Raw genomic sequence first — 18618 nt, forward strand, 5'->3', positions numbered from 1 at the left:
TGATGAAAGAAACAAAATGATGACTCGCAGGAACTTATAATATATTTAAAAATATTTAAACAAACATATCTCATGCTTATAAACAAACTCTGTTGCTTGAGTACACAAGGAAATTATGTGAGTGTAGTTTCCTTTTGTTTTAGCCATAGCACCAGTCTATGAACTAATCAAACAATGTCTGTGGTGGCCTTTCAATTTAATGTGTGATGATTACAAAGCCCACAAATATAAATTCCAAGTAAAACCTTTTTCTTACCTTATTCATTATGTGACCAGTAAAATAAAAGGGGTGTGGAATGGTATTTCAAGGGTGCCCTGGAGCTGTAGCTTCCCCCCTGCAAAAATGCCAGCAAGGCAACTGTGAAATCGAGGCATATGATTGGCTGTTGCTGCTGCGTGGACGTCATCAGTGATGTAATGAAGTCGGAGCTAGCCGCTGGTGTCATCCTCCTCATAGCTTAGGGAAGATACGAGACCCTCGCCCGCCTGTCACTCACCAGATAACCAAACACTAACATGGTATGTAATAAAATGTTTTAATGTGTGAAAATGCTAGTTTTGCAAGATTTGTTATAAATAGCAACGCTCCGTTGTTTATTCAATGCCTTTGAAAGCATCTAACCCAGTTAACGTTAAGCTAGCTGCGTTATCCCTCCTGGCCTGCATCACTTACTCTAACGTCAGCTAGCTTCAACGTTAGCTAAGCCTTTAGCCACCATGCTTTATTTTAACAGTACGTTTGCGCTAATGGAGGATTAATCACACTAATGCCAGCCTGTTGTCCGTCAGCCGCTTCTAACCTAACTGTTATTCCCCTGTGCTTTTTAACACTGCCTGCCTCAACCAGTCTGACTTCACAGAGGACCAGATCATGGGTGAGTTCACATCCGATTAGCAGAGGGGTTTCCCCTCTTTTTAATGGATATGGGATACGTTAATCTTATTTTCGTGATAAAATATAAAAAGAGAATAGCTTTATGAATTCATTACTGTGACTCGTAGCTGGATTGTTGTCTCTAAAAGCCGCAGGATCATTTCAGGTAATACAACACTGCGATGACAGACTGAGCTTAAGTATAACATTTTCTGTGAGGTTCAGTGCTTGTACTTATACTGGAATGTCGTACTCTGTATACTATAATACTAAAACCATAAACATTTTGGTATGGCATGTATGTTTATTTGCATGCTGATGCTCAAATATGCACTTTGAATGACTTAATAAAGAAAGCTTTTGTTACGCAGAGCAGTGTACGGATCAGGGTGTTGGCCCACACTCAATTTTGGTGTACTTACAGGCGTGCCAAAGGACACTGAAACTACTGTTTCGTGGCCCTCTTTAAAACAGTAACATATTGTTAGGATGAATACATTGGTGCAGGACACTAGCTTTATTGTCGGTCTGTTAGGTGTGACAGAAGTGTTGTTGAAATTGGAAACATTTGTTTTGTTTTAGGAATTTGCCCCAACACCCCCACCCCCTCTCTGACTGATACCTGAGTTGCTGTAGGGGATGAGGTGTTGGCAAAATGTTAACGAAAACTTTCAGGTTTACCTTCAAAGTATGTTTAAACCAATTTCACTATGATAGAAGTAATAATAAGGCAAGGAAACTGATACTTTTTATTATTTAAAGTTGCTTGTGTACCATCAGTTAGGGTAGAAAACAGTTATACGTCTTATTTATCAATAGGCCACAGTAGTTCAAATAAATACTGTGTTCATTTTTGATCACGTCCATGTGAACAGAAATCTACCAATGTAATTGATTTTTGGGTTCTGATTTGTTGCCTGCCTCTTTAACAGTGTAAAAAAAAAAAGCTGCTCCTGCCATGCAGAGATTTAGTGTCTGCAGTCAAAGCAACTAATGCAGTGGTATCAGCTGTTCATCTACACAAACACCATTGGTTTTATATCATGCATTTTGTTGTTAGTAATGTTGATTAATCTAATGTGTGAGCTGTACCTCTCTGTCTCCGTGTCAGAGTTCAAAGAGGCTTTCCTCTTGTTTGACCGGACGGGTGAGGGGAAGATCACCTACAGCCAGTGTGGTGACGTCATGCGGGCCCTTGGTCAGAACCCGGTCAACGCTGAGGTGCTCAAGGTCCTGGGAAACCCCAAGTTAGAAGGCAAGCTTATTCTCAACGACAGTCAACGCTAATTCAACCTGCTACAATATTATTACACTGCGTAAATAAATTGACCTTAAGCCTAAAGCTCTGATATGTTGTACTTGCATTTTTGCCTGTAATGGAAATAAAGAGACTTTATTTAAATCCTGTGCAAGCTCCCTGACATCCATACACACCTGCCCAATTTAATTCAATGTCTAAGTATAGATAAATATAATTGTATGTGTCTTTTTTCACCTGCAGAGATGAACCACAAGATGCTGGATTTTGAACAGTTCCTCCCCATGCTTCAGGCCATTGCTAAGAACAAGGACCAAGGCTCCTTTGAGGACATCGTAGAGGGTCTGCGTGTCTTTGACAAGGAGGGAAACGGCACAGTGATGGGAGCGGAGCTACGTCATGTGCTCACTACACTAGGTAGGTCAACGAGACCTGCCATTAATCCGTGTCTAGTAAGCCCAGCTGACCTGTGTCTGTCTTCTTGTCATGCATATCTTAAGTAAAATCTCTTCACACAGTTTTCTGTGCCAACAGTCAGAGTCCTCGTTTTCTTTATTGCATCTCAGAACATGTAATATTTCTTTTGTTCATTCAAGGTGAGAAAATGACAGAGGAGGAGGTGGAGACGCTTTTGGCAGGACATGAAGACGCCAATGGCTGCATTAACTATGAAGGTAAAACTCCACAGTATGTGAAGAGATGCCTAAAAGGAAAATAACAAAACCAGACTGTGTCAATTACTGCACTGCAAAATGAGCCCAGTGAGAATATGTGTCCCTACTGGTCCTTGTGTCTTTGTGTCACATGCTTATTGACTCTGATCTCCAGACTCAGACGGATAAACAGTATAGACACGTATCACTATACAGACGCTTCATAGTCATCTATACAGACATGCCTGAATACACAGCGTAGCAATTCTAGCAACCTTACTTATACCCAGAAGATGTTAGTTTAACGGCTATGTGAGGTAGCGAGTCTGTTCTGTCATGCTAAAAGTAACCGCCAAACAAATAGAATCCAAAAACAAGAACAGTAAATGGATGAGTCAAATGTTAGCCCTATAATTAGGAAACTTAAATCTAGTGTAGTTCATTCTGTGGCCTCTGAGAATGAGTGGTTTTCTCTTCAAACTTCCTCTCCTGCTGTGGCTGCAGTCTGCATGTAGCATCACTGCATGTTTTTAGGAGTCTCCTGTAATCTATATCCAAAAATGACTTCATAAAAATAAAAACATAATTTTAACTAAACTAAATTGCAGAAAACAAATATTTAAGATGATTTTTTTTTATAATCAAATGTAGTGTTGAGCTGATAATCCTTACCTTGGCTGGCACATACTTACCCTAAATGCTGATGCTGTGTCTCTGTGTGTCTCATGACAGAACTGGTCCGGATGGTGATGAGCGGTTGAGGATTTCAGACACAAACACTTCCAGCTTTAATTTTATTCCTAAATATTTTTGCTGTCTTTGTCTCGTGTGACCATTTCATCCACGTTGTCCTACCTCCATCAAGTCAGTGTGTTTTTTTTACATCTTCATTACATTTTTTTAAGTGCCTTTTCTGTCTGATGTGAAAACTCTCATTCATCTCATTTCCAACAGTATTCAATCTCACAGGCACAGTTTTACACTCTCCCGATCTTTCACATGCTCCATCTTATTCAGTCAGTGTTGTTGTCGACAGATTTTTTTTTGTTTGTTTGGATGTTTATGATAATGTGACATGTTACATTTAACTGTATTGAATAAAAATCATTCTTTCCAAAGTGTCTTTCAGCCTGTAAGTCTTCTTCTTAAATCAAATACTTCTGTGTTCTATACATTTCTAATAAATTGAGTTAGAAAATATCAGCAAATAATCTACGTATTTATTAAATTTTTTAAATTATTTTTTTGAAAGCTTCTTTTTTTAAGAACTTTTGGTTTGTGTTGATTTTGGCGCCCCCTGTGGACAAAGCCGTACCTCTTATTTTGCTGATTTTGTCCTGTACATGGTTAATCGGTGGGTTTTAACAAAAACATCTTATCCTGCTTTATATATTTATTATATTTAATAATTTTTTTGTAGTGGAAAATGGAAACAAAGGCATCGTGCAGTTAATCACTTCGTCTGACACCTATCAGTTTCAGAGTATCAGCTGTTCATCTACACAAACACCATTGGTTTTATATTATGCATTTTGTTGTTAGTAATGTTGATTAATCTAACGCGTGAGCTGTACCTCTCTGTCTCCATGTCAGAGTTCAAAGAGCCTTGTGTGGTGTGTGGTGTGGTGTGGTGACGTCATGCGGGCCCTTGGTCAGAACCCGGTCAATGCTGAGGTGCTCAAGGTCCTGGGAAACCCCAAGTTAGAAGGCAAGCTTATTCTCAATGACAGTCAACACTAATTCAACCTGCTACAATATTATTGCAGTGACTAAAAGTAAATAAAATCCTCACAGGAGGTTTAAAGAAAATTTAAATATTGTCATATTTTGATTCACTTTCTCACTTGCTAGCTAGCGGGCTAACCACCAACGTAAATATAAGATGACAGAACAGTTAAGCTGTAAAAATACTTTTCTAGCCAAAAAAAAGGATTACAACAACACTTTAGAAATTGCACCTTCTGAACTCTTTTTTTAGAGATACATTACATACATACATACAGGAGAGAAAAAAAAACACATTTAATCTCTGTTCTGCAGCATCCTGAAAAATAGTTCAACAATCTGGAGATTTTTTTTTTTTGTGTTACCAGCCTGCAAAGTTTCTGTCAAAAACACAACACTGCACAGTGAGTCCTCTTCCAATCTTTATTTTTTCCCCAACATTTTGTAATTAAAACCTGAACCCCTCTTGCCTTTCCATTTTTAATACAAACTGCCAGAGTATCTGTCAGCACATGTGATGATTGACTGAGGAAAATTGATTTCTACTGTATAATTATCAATGCAATTGCTGCTACCTCCAGCATAGTGAAAAACATACAGAAACTGAACGGACACTTATTTCATATCACAAAATCCACACAATGTAGTAATAACACTGATAAAAGAAGTCCATTTTCTCTCACCGCCCCGGTGAGCTCTGTAATACTGGCTTGACGGACATTAACTGTAAAATTTCACCATCTGTCTGGGTTATATTTCATGACACTGACGTGACGTGCCATGTGCAGAACAAAGCACGTCTTTTTTTAATTCTTCAAAATTTGCATCGAACAGCAAATGGCACTGAAAATAAAACTGAATGGTAATGATGTTTACAGATCGTCATGGCATGCGTCCACATACACACATGCTCACAGTCACAGCTCAGGCCGACTGAGAAGAGCTGCCCGAATCATACACAACAGTGGAGAGGGTAAATATAGGCTACAAAGGTAATAATACACAGTTACAATGCTGACATGTCAAATAAAGAAGATGGAAAACAGACAGTAAAAAATACAAAAATCCAGAGGATAAAAAGAGAGGATATAGTTGCCGATATTAAGGACCATTCATCCATTGTCAGCTGTTTAAGGTGCGAGCTCCCTTGTTTTTTCTGACAGCTTGAACATTTCTTCCCCGTGTAACTTGAAATGCACCGGCTAAAAAAATCCTCTTCGTTTCCCAAGCAACCGTAATAAAACTCACTGAATAAATGTGAGATAAACATGAATATAAAAACATTTTGGTTTAGCAATTAACACAAAGTCAGATTATGAGAAAAACACAGACTGTATGTGGTCGCTGGTAGAATTATTATTCCATTTTTTTTCATTCGGTCCTTTTGAACAAAACTACATTCTTCACTAAACAACAACCTGGAGGCTTTGGATTCATCCAGATCTGCAAAACATGAAGCTCCTCATGTTTTCTTTTAAGTGCTGTTGATTTGGGGACATTATTGAGATACACTTCAGGATGATGGTCTCATGCTGTCAGTACTTTAAAATATTATTATCACAGGGTAACAAAATGCTTGTTTGTAACAGAGAATCCAGTTTACAGTACATTTACTGAATTCAAACCAGCTCTAAATGGCCTCTGATTTTCATTCATTACAGACATCTCTCTAGAGAGAAGTTAGTTTTAGACATGTGACCTTCAGGCCCGACTCTGTAGAGAGACCGTTCGTCCATGTAATACAATAAAGAGAGAAATATTCCCAATCAAGTTCCTTCAGTATGGAAAAGTATTTAAGACAACAAAAGGACGATATAAGTGCTGAAGTTCGATGTCATGGATGCTTCAAGTCTTTCAATAAGACCGAGGTTAAAAGTGCATTTTTTTTTTTTATCAGTACCTACAGTACAAAGGGGGGAGAGATTATGAAGCATAAGACGTCACGAGCTGTGGCGAACCATTGCAGGGAATAAATGCAACACTTTCTAAAACACTGAAAACACAAGATGAGTCTTTTCTCGTCTTCTCCTTGTTGCCAGCACGTCGGTAAGACCCTCTTCTTCACCAGATCTCTGGTTTTTAGCTTAACATTAGGACGTGAGATGCTGCCGTCTAACGCAGGATCAGCTGCTCGAGTTTCCTTCATGGACAGATCCAATTTGAAAGGGTCTTCTTCTTTTTCTACTGGTAGTCAAAGTAGACGTGGTTTCATTTGGACGTTATATTTTTTTTTCTTTCTCGCATCAAATTGTCTCGTTTAAAAAAAAAAAACAAATACAAAAAAAAAAGTTGAACATGTAAAATGTGTTCTCTTCCTTCGGTTCACGACTTCTTCATTTCAGATGATACAGGCAGGATTCAAAGCAGTCAGAGTCAATCGGATCCTCCGGCGAGTTTCTCTCACTGTGGAGGCGGGACCGGAGCCGAGGGGTGGAGGGTTTCCCCGGGAAGAGGGGCGTTGGGCTCTGTGTTCGGTGAAACAAGGGAGAAGAAGAGTTAACAGTCTTAATATGTTGAAGCTTTGTGGTTTTAGTTTATGTTCTCCTTGTTTTGAGTGGCAGGTAGAATTACTGCTTACAGGACAAAGAATTCAAATAAGGCTGATGATAGACTCATGAATATAGTGTATTATCTTTCAGTCATACACTCGCCAAATCATTTGTTCTCATTGTGCACCCAAATTACTGTACATCCATTAAATGATTTGATATTGGCAAAAAAATTGGGGAAAAAAGGGACAAATACACAAAATTAATTGATTTAAAGGCGGTTGATCAAAATAGTGCTGACAATTAATTAGCTAATTGATTAGTCGATTGACAAAATGAATCAAAAATGTCAAACATTACCTCTTTGCTGATTCTCAAATTAACATTATATTATACAGCTCTGAAAAAACATTAGAGACCACTGTTTTTCTCTGGTTCTACTATTGATAGGTTAGTTTGTGTAAACCAAATTTCTCACATTTCTCACTACTTCCGAATCAAATATTCTCATTGAGGTCTTTTATTTGCAGAAAATGAAACTGGTTAAGAAAAACAAAAGATGCAAAAAGATGTTTTTCAGACCTCAAATAATGCAAAGAAAACAGAATACTAATGTTTAAGTTAGGACCAGTTCACAAATCAATAACCTGGTTTTTACTGACTTTCATGCGTCTTGGCATGCTCTCCACCAGTCTTTCACGTTGCTGTTGGGTGACATTAGGCCACAGTTGGTGCAAAAATTCAAGCAGCTCGGCTTTGTTCGATGGTAAACATCCATCTTCCTCCTGATCACATTCAGGAGGCTTTAAATGGGGTTCAGATCTGGATTGGGCTGGCCATAATCTCTATTTACAGGGACGCGGATTTCCGGGACGGCAAGTGTTCTGGTTTCCGTTTGTAGTACGCTTGTAACATTCCCGGTTATATTGACCAATCACTTATCAGCAGGCTGCGGCGTATGCAGGAAAAACAGTCCGTGTGGAAAGCAAAAGCAGGAGGAACGTAATGCGACACAATGACATCCCGGCTCCCATCAGCGTCATCTGATGGTGATTTACCTTCTTATTAATCTCGATAAACAGACACCTCCATGCTTACCGCTAACAATCTGTTCAAGATCTAAAATTTAACTTGAGTTCAATTTCCTTGACGCTGTGTCACGAAAGGCGTTCAGATTTCCCGACTTCCTCGAATGCATCAGATCGATCTGACCTCCGTTCAACAAACGAGCGTTTTAAAAGTAGTTCTCTTCTCCTCTTAACGACAGATTTGGAAGATTTTTCACTAACTAGAATAAAATCAATCAAATTATCACAAAAATAACGGACAGATTAATATAAAGGGGAAATAATTATTAGATGCAGTCAAAATATTTGACTAGTATTCTGATCTTTTCTTCAGTACCTGCTGTACATGAAGTTGCCATACAGCATATATTTCACAACAATCAATGAAAAATAAGAATTCACATGTGACACACTAAAGTCTCATCTTGTTCTCTGATCAGCTCTTTGGTTTTGCTGTTTTATTTATATTAGCTGTCCAAAAATTCATTCATATGTCTTCAAGCCTGATAATGAAATATCTGCAGTAAAAAACTAAAAGTTGCTTATTAGGTCGATTAAAGCAAGAAGCATCAGTTGGACAAATGTACTGGTAGAAACCAAAACATGAAACAATACAAACTGTTATTTAACATTTACACATTTCAAGTCGTCTGCTTTGTGCGCTCATGTAAACTCACCGTGGAGTACAGGAGTAGTGCTGGAGCTGGAGCTGGAATGAGCAGCTGGGGCCTGGACTGGGGGGCAGGGGGGCGAGGTGTGCGCACCCTGAGCTGGTTGGGACTCAGGAGCTGGGGCAGCAGAGGCTGGAGGAGCTGGGCTGGGGGCCGGCTGCGGCGCTGGTGTGCTGGGTGCCTGCTGAGTCGCGGTCAGGCCCTGGGCTGGCTGGGCGGTGGCGGCCTGATTGGAATGAGGACCCCCGGCCTGGCTGTGCTGCTGGTGCTGGATCTGCTGGAAGTGCTGCTGGCGGGCCCTCATCTCAGCGTACTTCAGCTGCTCCATGTGGAAGGACTGACGGTCAGCCAGCAGCTGCTGACGCTGGTACTCCAACTACACACACAGGCACACAACAATACATTAAAGGTTTCAGCTGTTAATACATTGACTTGTGATGCTACATATCCCAGAATCCCTCACTTACCGCTTCCCTCTCTCTGTCCATGATGGTTTCCAGTTCTTCAAAGTGTCGCAGTTTAATCTCCAGCTTCTTCATTTGGGTCTCCACCAGCAGAGCCACGAGAGATTTGATCTTCCTCTCTTCCACTGCAGCCAGGTGCTGCGCAGAGAGTGAACGAGAAACTTATAAGAGAGAAGCAGGTAATGGGGAAACAGCAGGTTTAGGTTTAGGCTGGGGGAAATGAACTCTACCTTTGCTTTGACAGCAGCAGCAGCAAGAGCAGACGCCGCAGCGGTCGCCAGGTTCCCCTCTCCCACATCACGCTCCACCTTCGCTTTCCTTTCTCCTTCGCTCTCTGCTTCTCTTTGCGCCTCCTCTGTGCCCTCCTTTCCATCCTTCTCTTTCTCCCCATCACCTACGAGAAAAAACATCTTTTTCATCATGGACAACAAACTGTTTTGAATTTCCTGTATCTGACTGAGATGTCTTCCTTACCCATCTCAGAATCTGTTTTGTCCGCCTCCCGCTCTCCTTCTTGTTCTCTTCCTCTTTCTTCTTCCTTCTTCCCATTCTCCGCCTGCTTCTCCTCTTCCTCAGCCGCTCCCTCTTTGCTGTCCTGTGTGGGGAAAGTAGACATAGCACAATGAGCCTCGCAGCAGTTCCTCAGCAGAACTTAAAAATCTCATGAAAACAAGCTCGATACCTTGGTCTCCCTCTTCTCTTCAGCTGATTGGCTGTCAGTCTTGCTTTCATCACTGCTTTCTTCTACAGAGAAGACAAGTCAGACGAGTCTCTCTTGGATTACTACCAGCTGTGTGTATGATGTACTGTATGTGTGAGTGTGCGTCCATCCTACCAGGTCTCTCTCCCTCCTCCAGGCCGGTGCCTGCAATCCCGCTCCCCTCCAGTCCGTACAGCGGGTCCTGACGGCCGCTGACCCTCGCTGCCTCCTCCACCCGCCGCACATGAGCCTCAACAAGGGCTGCAGGAACCTCCTCCTTCATACGGGAGAACTCCTCTGAGAGGAGAGAAGGATTGAGGTTATCAATGTACAGCAAGATTTAGATGTAGGGATGAGGTGTAAAGAATTATTATGCTTCATGTGCTCTCTCGTTTAGCTCGCTAGCTATTAGCTCATAACCACACTGTACTCTGTAATAAATTATTCTGAGGTTGCTTTTGGTGTCGCTTCTTCTCACCGAGAGCAGACTTGGCTGCAGCTGAGGCCACTCGTGGGTCGACCACAGAGGCGAGGAAGGCCACCGTGCTCATGACGGGGTTTCCTGCTTGGCTGAAAGGTATCGGCTGATAGGCCAGCGGCCCCATGGACGAGGAGTGGTCCTCCAAGTACGGGTCTTCAATGGGCAGCCGCAGGAAGTGCAGGATGCACTCATCTTGCGTACGGCTGCCCACATGCTCCGACACCTTGTTCCAGTCGTCCTTGTACATCTCCAAACCCTGAGGGGAGCAGGGGCTCTGTTACGCTCTGCTTTTCTGTTCTTAGTTTCACATTCATAACAAGAATTCTGAACATCACAGAGAAACTTTAAAGTACAGTTTGTACCTCAAGTAGTAGTAGTGTTTCTTGTTCTGTCCAGTCCCTCATAGAGCTGGCTGCACTCTTGCTCTGTACATAGATACAAACAGTATGATGGTTGGATGTAAATCACAGCAGAAGAATCAGTATCTGTCATGCGTCTGGTTAGAATCGTACCTTTGCAGAGCCGGTCTTCTTGCTGTACATGTCGGTCCGCAGCCCAAAGTTTTGCAGATCTGCTGGTTTCTCCTTCACTTTATCGGGGAATGACATCATCTGCTGGGTGGCAGGGGTCTGCAGGCACACAGCGACAGAGGGACAAATGTAAAAACAACCTATGTATGCATGCATGTTTGTCTCTGTGTGTGTGTGTGTGTGTGTGTGCATGTGGACCTGGGACGTCTTGGGCTGCAGGGGCACCAGACTGGAGGGAGTGTCGGCCAGGACGTGGAAGTGAGAGGTGGGCGGGGGGCCCATCGGTGTGGGCCGGCTCTCGGAGTCCACCTGGTAGTTGATCAGACCCCACTGCTCCAGGAAGGCATGGACTCTGCAGCAGAGGATACACAAGGCTGTGTAAAACTAAAAACGTGACTGTGTGGATACAAATCTCCGAATGACTTGGAATTAGGCGTCCACCCACCTCATGATCGCGCACACGTCACCTGCAAGGTTCCTGCGGCAGGCGGTGGAGGTCAGGTACTCTTGAGGGTTCAGCCGGTAGGTGTCGATCATGAAGTTCCTGTACGCCAGGTAACTGAGAGAAGGAAGAGAATTTTAAGAGCATTTTTCAAAGAGTGTTGCAGCAAAATATGTGGTTGCTTTAATGTGTTTCTAATAGTGTGTTTTGTGCTGTTTAAACACTTACATCTCAGGTGTTTTGGATTTGTTCTTCCCATTGAAGAACTCTGGCAGGGCTCTGCGCTCGATGGCGTGAACACTGAGGGGGAACGTATGACATTATAAGGACTCACAGCTGAAATAGACATACACGTTTCATAAGTCAAGCTCTGTTCTCTTCGGCACTAAGACTACCTTTTTTTCACATATAATTACATGACTGACATCTCTGTAATCAGACTCCTGCCAAAATTAGAGGGAAAAAAAACATATTTCTTACCTGTTGTAGTCAAACCAGGCAGCGTAGCTCGGGATAATAATGTGATGAGTTTGCTCGGTCACATTGTCCTCATGAAGGTCCGAGCCTTTCACTGGTTCACCCTTCACACTGGGTGAGCCTTCCTCCTCCTCCTGTTGAGACACAAACACACATCCAACATGATATATGGGCTTACACCTTCCTCTCTGTCGTATTCTCCTGCACGTTTACAAACTTCCTCACCTTGCCCGTTGTTTCCATGGACTCGTCCTCTTGCTCATCTGATCCATCACAAAAAAAAAAGACAAAAACAGTCATGAGGAAAAAAAACATGCTACCAATTTTATTTTGAAAGTAGCTACTGGTGGCCACGTTGGTGGAGAGACAAACACTTTCTGCTCACCCATATCTGTTCCTCCCTTGACTGGAGTTGAATCTGAGTCCTTCTTGGTGTTATCTAAGAAAATAAAGAAAATGTCAACAACAACTTTAAAGTCCATAATGAGGATTACTTATGTTAATTTCATCATTGGGGTCAGGTTTAGTTACTTGTCTTGGCGGGGTTTCCCTCTTCAGATGCTGGAACAGGTGACGCCTCATCCAGGTCCTTACTTAGATCCTCCTGCTCCTCCTCCCTCTGGCCTCGTTTGGACTTCGTGTACGGTGTCGTTGGCCTGCACATACACATATAAAGGACTTTATTAGAGTATTGCATGATGTCACCAAAAGCAAAATATCACTTTTTAGCAGCTGATAAGTTGTTCATAAACATGAGAGCTCACAGACCCTTTTTTGGTGTTCTTTTTCTTGCTCTCCTGCGGTGGCGGGGTGGGAGAGGGTGACGGTGAGCGCTTCCTCTTCTTGGCACTGCCGGGCTTCTTGTCCCTCCGCTCGTCAGGCGTGGTCACCTCATCCGTCAGGGTCTTGGCTGAGATCCTCTTCCTCTTAGGGCAGCCCTCGCCCACCTCGTAGTCCTCCTCGTTCATCCACTCGTTATACTGGTCCAGGTCTAAAATCCACTTGGCATGGACCTGTGGATAAGATCATACAACAGGTTGTTTGACCAATAGGGAGCGTGTGTTCATCTGAGTGAAATGTAACAAACTTATTCTGCAGTTTAACCAGGGTGAGCTTATATAAAAACAATTCTACAGAGATTCAAATACAGCAAGTGAGCTAAGAGCAGAGGAGATTTTTTGGGGAAAACAAGGGCTCTCAAGACAAGATGAGACATTTCCACTGTGAGTAAACAGAGTGACATGACTCCTGATTATTTTGTGAATTAAGCCCGACATGTTTGAATGCTTCGCTGCTTGTACTATCATGTTCCAGTGAGCGCTGAACACTGTCAGAGAGTGATGCTCTGAATCGTAATAAGATCCTCCTCTGACGCTGCTTTGAATTTATGGTTCAGCCAAGTGCCGGCCTGAGCTCTGCTGCTCCATGTGCCAATTTAACACAGCACTTCATTCTCGGACGTTTTGTGCAGAGAAAATAGGGAGCATTTATCTTTGTGTACACATTACCTTGACAGGTTAATATGATAAAGAAAAAGCTGAGACATATAAAATCAACTTCCATCTTTACAGACTCGTGTTTTGCAGAAAACCACAAAAAAATGACTTGAACTGTGTAAAGAAATTTTAAAAAAAATGATGTTCATAAAATGATGCATACGCTTCTATAATTGTATTTAAAGGGCCAGTTCGCCAGTTTTCAACCTCAGTCCTATCATGCTATTATGTGGAGCTAATGCCATTATGGCAGAATACAAATGCAATTTGGCTCTGTGCCTTTGGAGGACGCTATCCGCTTCTCCAATGGACTGTGGAAAACCTCCGCCAGACATCTGGCAGAGGCCAGGGAGCTCGCTAAACTACACTTCCTCAATCTAGGACGCCCACCTCCGACATGTAGACATACTTGACATGTAGACTGAAGATTTTTTTAGACAATCCACCGGTATATTCTCGTTGTATTTCAGATTCTGTACCGCTCTGAGCCATCGCCTGCAGCGGTAGTAAACAGTAGCATTTCACTCCAGCGTCTCTTGCTGGGCCGTTCCTTTCAGAGGGAGGGGTGCAATGCACGCTGGGTGTTGTAGGAATGTAGAATGGGCGAAACCACGAGCTGTTTGTACAACTTTCTACACAGCTATGCCGCCAATTTCAAATATAATTGCTTCTATCGATTACAGAGAACACCAGATTTGACTGACAGTGGCATTTTCTAGGGGAGAATTGCTCCTTTAACAGCACATTATGTCCGAATAAAAACAGCATTTCACAATTAGAAATGTTTGTCATATGAGACTCAATGAAGGTCTGGAATATGTTAAATTACTCAATTGGTTTTATAAGAAGAATATTGAAATGTTGAAATTGATACAGAATAAAGGACACGCATTTTATAAACTGCGAACAGATAATTGATAACCAACAGCAGACAGAGCTTGACAAGAAATCAAATACCTTCCTGGGCTTTTCCGGGCTGGGAGGATCCTCCACCGCAGCTTCAATCTCACTGGCTGGGATCCAAGTATCATAACTGAATAATGAGAGGAGCAAGGTCAAAGGTCATGGCAGGGGGAAAGAATGTTCAGGGCAAAAACAAACTTCCACAGTGTGGGGACTGTGTTGAACTTTCACAATACGATGAGGCAACAGATTTCAGTTCAGTGTAAAATGTTGAATGGTGTTCATGTCTCTGTAAATTCAGCACCTGTCAGGAAAATATCCCCAGTGGAGCAGCACTTGCTTATCTCTCTTCATCACAGGACGCACCCACTCCTCTGGAGCACAAAGAGAAAAACAACAGCACAGAGTGAAACGGTGCTCACGTTAAAAACAATAGAGTGTGCAGAAACACAACGTCTGAAGTCTCACCTTCCTCCAGGCTGGTGGGAATCGGAACAACAACATGGGAGCTGGAGGCCTTGTCCTCAGTAACGGAGCCCTGCAACAGATACAATCCAAACAATTAACATAAGATCAGGGAAAAGCTCTTTCTGTCAGTTGGGAAAACAGAACATGGATTTCAATAGGCAGGAAAGTGTTGAGACAAAAACAAACCTGGTGTCTTTTGATGATGTCTTTCAGTTTCCCGAGCAGTTTGGGCTCTATGTCAGAGCTCAGGTAGATGACAGGTCTTGTCAGGCAGTTGTTCTGAAATGAAGCAACAGATGTGTGAAATAGCGAAATAAAAAACTTCCAAAGCTTACATGTTAAAAAAGCAGGAAAAAAATTAAATATTATTTCATTAAAAAAAAAAATCTCTATTAAAATAAGAATGATCAGAACTCTGAGCTCTTCAGATTAGGAGAGCTGGATGATCTTGTAGTGTAACTGCAGGGCTGATTAAGAAGGATTACTGCTTACGGTCACATGACTGGTTGACTTTCATCATTCTGTCTGTAAGCTCAGGCAGCCTGATTCTCACACACTTCTCTAATATGATGTAATCAGAGGAGATAAGCAACCCCTCAAACAGAGTGTTTTCTTAGCAATAATTTAGTTCTGGTGCTGGCAGCAGGGGATGAAAGTAATGCATCATCCGACTACTGCAGGAGCTCTTAAAAACAACAGCAATTCGAGCAAGAATGTGGGAATGTTGTGATAGTGTGTGGAGTGAAATAATTAAAACATTTATTGTTAAAATAAAGAAAAATAAACTCACCTGCACTAAGGACTTCTCAATCGTCATGAACATCTCCACATTTCTGTCCATCCTCGACGGATTCTGGAAGTCAAACCTGCGCCTACCAGGAAATTAGACTGGAGTTACACATGAAACGGCAACATAGCCAAAATCCAACTGAGCACATTAAGTGTAGATAACAGTTTATCTTATATGTCTACAGTATTTAAACCAGCTGGAAAGAAAGTCTTACCATCCTTGGTCGCTCTTGAACTTGTAGGCAGCAGCCAGGATGTGACATAGAGCCCCTCCTGACTTGAAGTCCAGAAAACACTTCATCTAAAGATAAATAAAAACCAGTTTAAGAATGCATCATTAGGGTAAAGTATTAAATATGTGGATGTGAATGACAGAGACATACCGGCAGCTTTGTAAGGGGAGGGTTGCTGACATGTCGACCGAACACCTCCTCCTGGAATTGGAGCAGCTGGACCACCAGGCTGGACAGAGACTTGTTGGTGGGGGGTTCAGCCTGAATGTACTGAGAGGACAACACAGAGGCAGTCAGAGCTGACAGGACACATAAACATACTTAAAGTGTGCTGAAAGGTGTTGTTATTTGTGGTTAAATATTTCAAACTAATTACAGGGTACATTGCTGTCTCCGTTATTATTCATTAACTTAAACAAAATGCTTTGTGATACATCGTACGAGGACTGAACAGCAAATATTTTTCAATTCATCATTATTATAAACGTGTTTTTGAAATTTATTCTGTTTGTGTCGTTACTTAATGTGTCTAAAGGCCAGCACACCGCTCAGTGTTATCCCAGACGGGCCATTGCTTCAGTCCGCGCCGCGCGCCACACAGCCAACATCTGGATCTGAGCTGCATTACCGTTAGCCGATCAGCTAACTAGCTAGCTAGCAGGCTGGCCGGCTAAAGTCATCCGTTTTTCCAAAAATGTTATCCTACATGTCTGAATACATGCTTATTTTGTATCTATTTAGCTTCGCTAACGTAACGTTATGGGGACAAAGCCATTCGTGGCTGCATCTGGTGCAGCTGTTGTCTCAGCATCCTTTTGTATCCCGGCTCGAGTGAATCAAACAGCTGGATGTTCAGCAGCACCCTCCCTCCTCTCTTTGTCACTGCCTCTGCCCAATAGGTTAGTGTCCACATTTCAAGGTGAAAAATGGACGCTTGATGTGTATGGGTACAAAACATGCGCTCAGTACCTTTTTGTAATTCTTTCCCAGCCAGACGCGGACATTATCAAACTGAGAAACGGTGTCAGACGCTTCGAAATATTTTACATTCGGGCCGCCGTCTTTCTTCCGCACCGCCATCTTTGCCTGCAGACAACTAGTCAACTCCGGCTGCCGCCCAGTGGCCAAAGTCTGGTACTGCAACTGCTCTGCAACACTGGGGCTGTAACAACAGCCAATGTACAGCAGGTGGAGCAGTTGTGCAGCTAATCATCCATCCTCACCAATGTGACAGATTTAAAAAGTACAGATGTGACGGAAATATTCCCATGATTTACTTGAAAACAAACCAACAATACATCTTTGTAAAGTAATTTAAAGCATAAGAGCTTAAATTTAAGAAACATAATGCACTTCTAGTATCCAGAGTTGATGTACTCATCATGCAGAATGATTCCTGCTGGTGTCATATTTTTATAATATTTTATCACCACTATTAATGCATTAAGAAAAAGGCAGTCCTAGCATTGTGGTTGGTAAAGGTGGACTTTTGACTGATTTACTTCTGAGAGGTATAATCTGTAGCAATACATCTTATTTGATAACATTGATGAGGGCTGCAACTAATTTTTATTTTCATCATCGATTACTCTGACAATTATTACCACGATTAATCATTTAGTTTACAAAATGTAAAAACAAATTGGGAAAAATTATCTTTACAATTTTCTGGAGCCAAAAGTGACGTCTTTAGATTATATCCTTTGTCCAACCAACAGTCCAAAATCAATACACTCTTCATTTACTATCATTTGAAAAAACAACAAATTCTTACCTTAGGTACGCTGAAACTGGCGAATGTTTGAGATATTTGCTCGAAAAATGACAAATGATAGGAAAAATCCATTTTAAAATAATTAGCAATTAATTGTCTTAAAATCGAATCAAGTAGACCTAATTGTCTTATAGTTGGAAGTATATGTTTTGTTTGTGTGTCAATATTTATTTGACTGGTAACTAGTGATTATAGTTGTCAGATAAAGTCTACTTACACAAGAACAAGAGCAACATATCACCGTCAAGGTAATGTTTAGATGAAAAAACTCCTCACTCAGTTCAGTGTTCATTAGACACTCTCTCACATCTTGTTTCAAACTCTGTGTCAAGACAATTGTGGAAGACAGACTGTGTGCTCTCCTCATCAAAGAGTCACTTCACAGATTTATGAGAGTTGTTTCACTGTCACAGCGAGGCCTACACGATGTTCTCAATCCTCTCAGCGGGTAGTTTGGAGCTCCACAAAGTGTTGTCAGTGCACTCTGAAAGTGGCAATAGAAAGAAGTGTGTCTGTTTAGAGATGAGTTATGACGCGGCCGTCGCCGTACGTTACAGTCGTCACTTCCTGCTTCCTGAGTGATTTACAGGATGATTAACTGCTGCTGATGTAAGAAGATTACACAAGGAGGTAAAATTAAAATCACAAAAATATAGCACTTAATTGAAAATGTTCATTGTTTAAAGTAAAAATAAAAGAGCTCAATTTTTTATTTGCAATCACTGACCTCCTGCAGCAGCACCAAAATAACTGTCTCATTTGTGAGACACTTAAATTAGAAGGCATAACTAGAAAAAGACTGCAAAGCTCATTTCAAAGGACCGTGTTGTGATTCAGTGGCAGTAAGGTCACATAAAGTATTCATTAGGAATGTGCAGTTTAAAAATCTCTTGGTTATAATACATGTGAATCAGGTATATCCTGTCCATTGGGCCTGAACTTTGAAGGTGCTTTACTGGGAGTTCAATCACAATTTTCTGTGAGTCAGACGTGAACGTCCACCGTGTCCTGCTTGTTTTAATATCTATTTCGATTCATTCAGGAAGGTCGTGGTGTGTCTCTAGTTTATTTTTGGTGTTAAGTGCCATTTGATATATTTCTCCATCTTTAGCCTTGTGATAAAT

At 41.7% G+C, this 18618-nt stretch overlaps 2 protein-coding genes across 3 annotated transcripts; one reads left to right on the forward strand and one right to left on the reverse strand.

Annotated features, from left to right (window-relative positions):
• The first annotated feature begins 417 nt into the window (after positions 1-417).
• Positions 418-3906, forward strand: myl6 (myosin, light chain 6, alkali, smooth muscle and non-muscle). Its single transcript, XM_069677792.1, has 6 exons — positions 418-519; positions 848-875; positions 1986-2129; positions 2376-2549; positions 2729-2806; positions 3518-3906. Exons 1-6 carry the CDS (start codon positions 517-519, stop codon positions 3544-3546), a joined length of 456 nt encoding a protein of 151 aa, XP_069533893.1. The 5' UTR covers positions 418-516; the 3' UTR covers positions 3547-3906.
• Positions 3907-5717: 1811 nt separating this feature from the next.
• Positions 5718-16800, reverse strand: smarcc2 (SWI/SNF related BAF chromatin remodeling complex subunit C2). Of its 2 annotated transcripts, XM_069677874.1 has the most exons (26): positions 16690-16800; positions 15871-15990; positions 15703-15788; positions 15489-15570; positions 14885-14977; positions 14699-14768; positions 14535-14604; positions 14285-14360; positions 12600-12844; positions 12363-12487; positions 12217-12270; positions 12057-12094; positions 11835-11965; positions 11583-11654; positions 11358-11471; positions 11111-11264; positions 10895-11011; positions 10745-10807; positions 10380-10638; positions 10037-10198; positions 9884-9945; positions 9676-9796; positions 9432-9595; positions 9205-9339; positions 8744-9113; positions 5718-6975 (listed from the first exon to the last, which is right to left on the reverse strand). In XM_069677874.1, exons 1-26 carry the CDS (start codon positions 16798-16800, stop codon positions 6911-6913), a joined length of 3159 nt encoding a protein of 1052 aa, XP_069533975.1. In that variant the 3' UTR covers positions 5718-6910. The 2 variants fall into 2 exon arrangements, with proteins under 2 accessions (XP_069533975.1, XP_069533974.1); XM_069677873.1 differs by having other exon boundaries at positions 10895-11264.
• Between the last annotated feature and the right edge of the window lie 1818 nt (positions 16801-18618).

This window comes from Semicossyphus pulcher, unplaced genomic scaffold (assembly GCF_022749685.1).
Source record: "Semicossyphus pulcher isolate SPU_LCO1_2020_fin unplaced genomic scaffold, fSemPul1.0.p SCAF_3, whole genome shotgun sequence".
NCBI classification, from domain to species: Eukaryota; Metazoa; Chordata; class Actinopteri; order Labriformes; family Labridae; genus Semicossyphus; species Semicossyphus pulcher.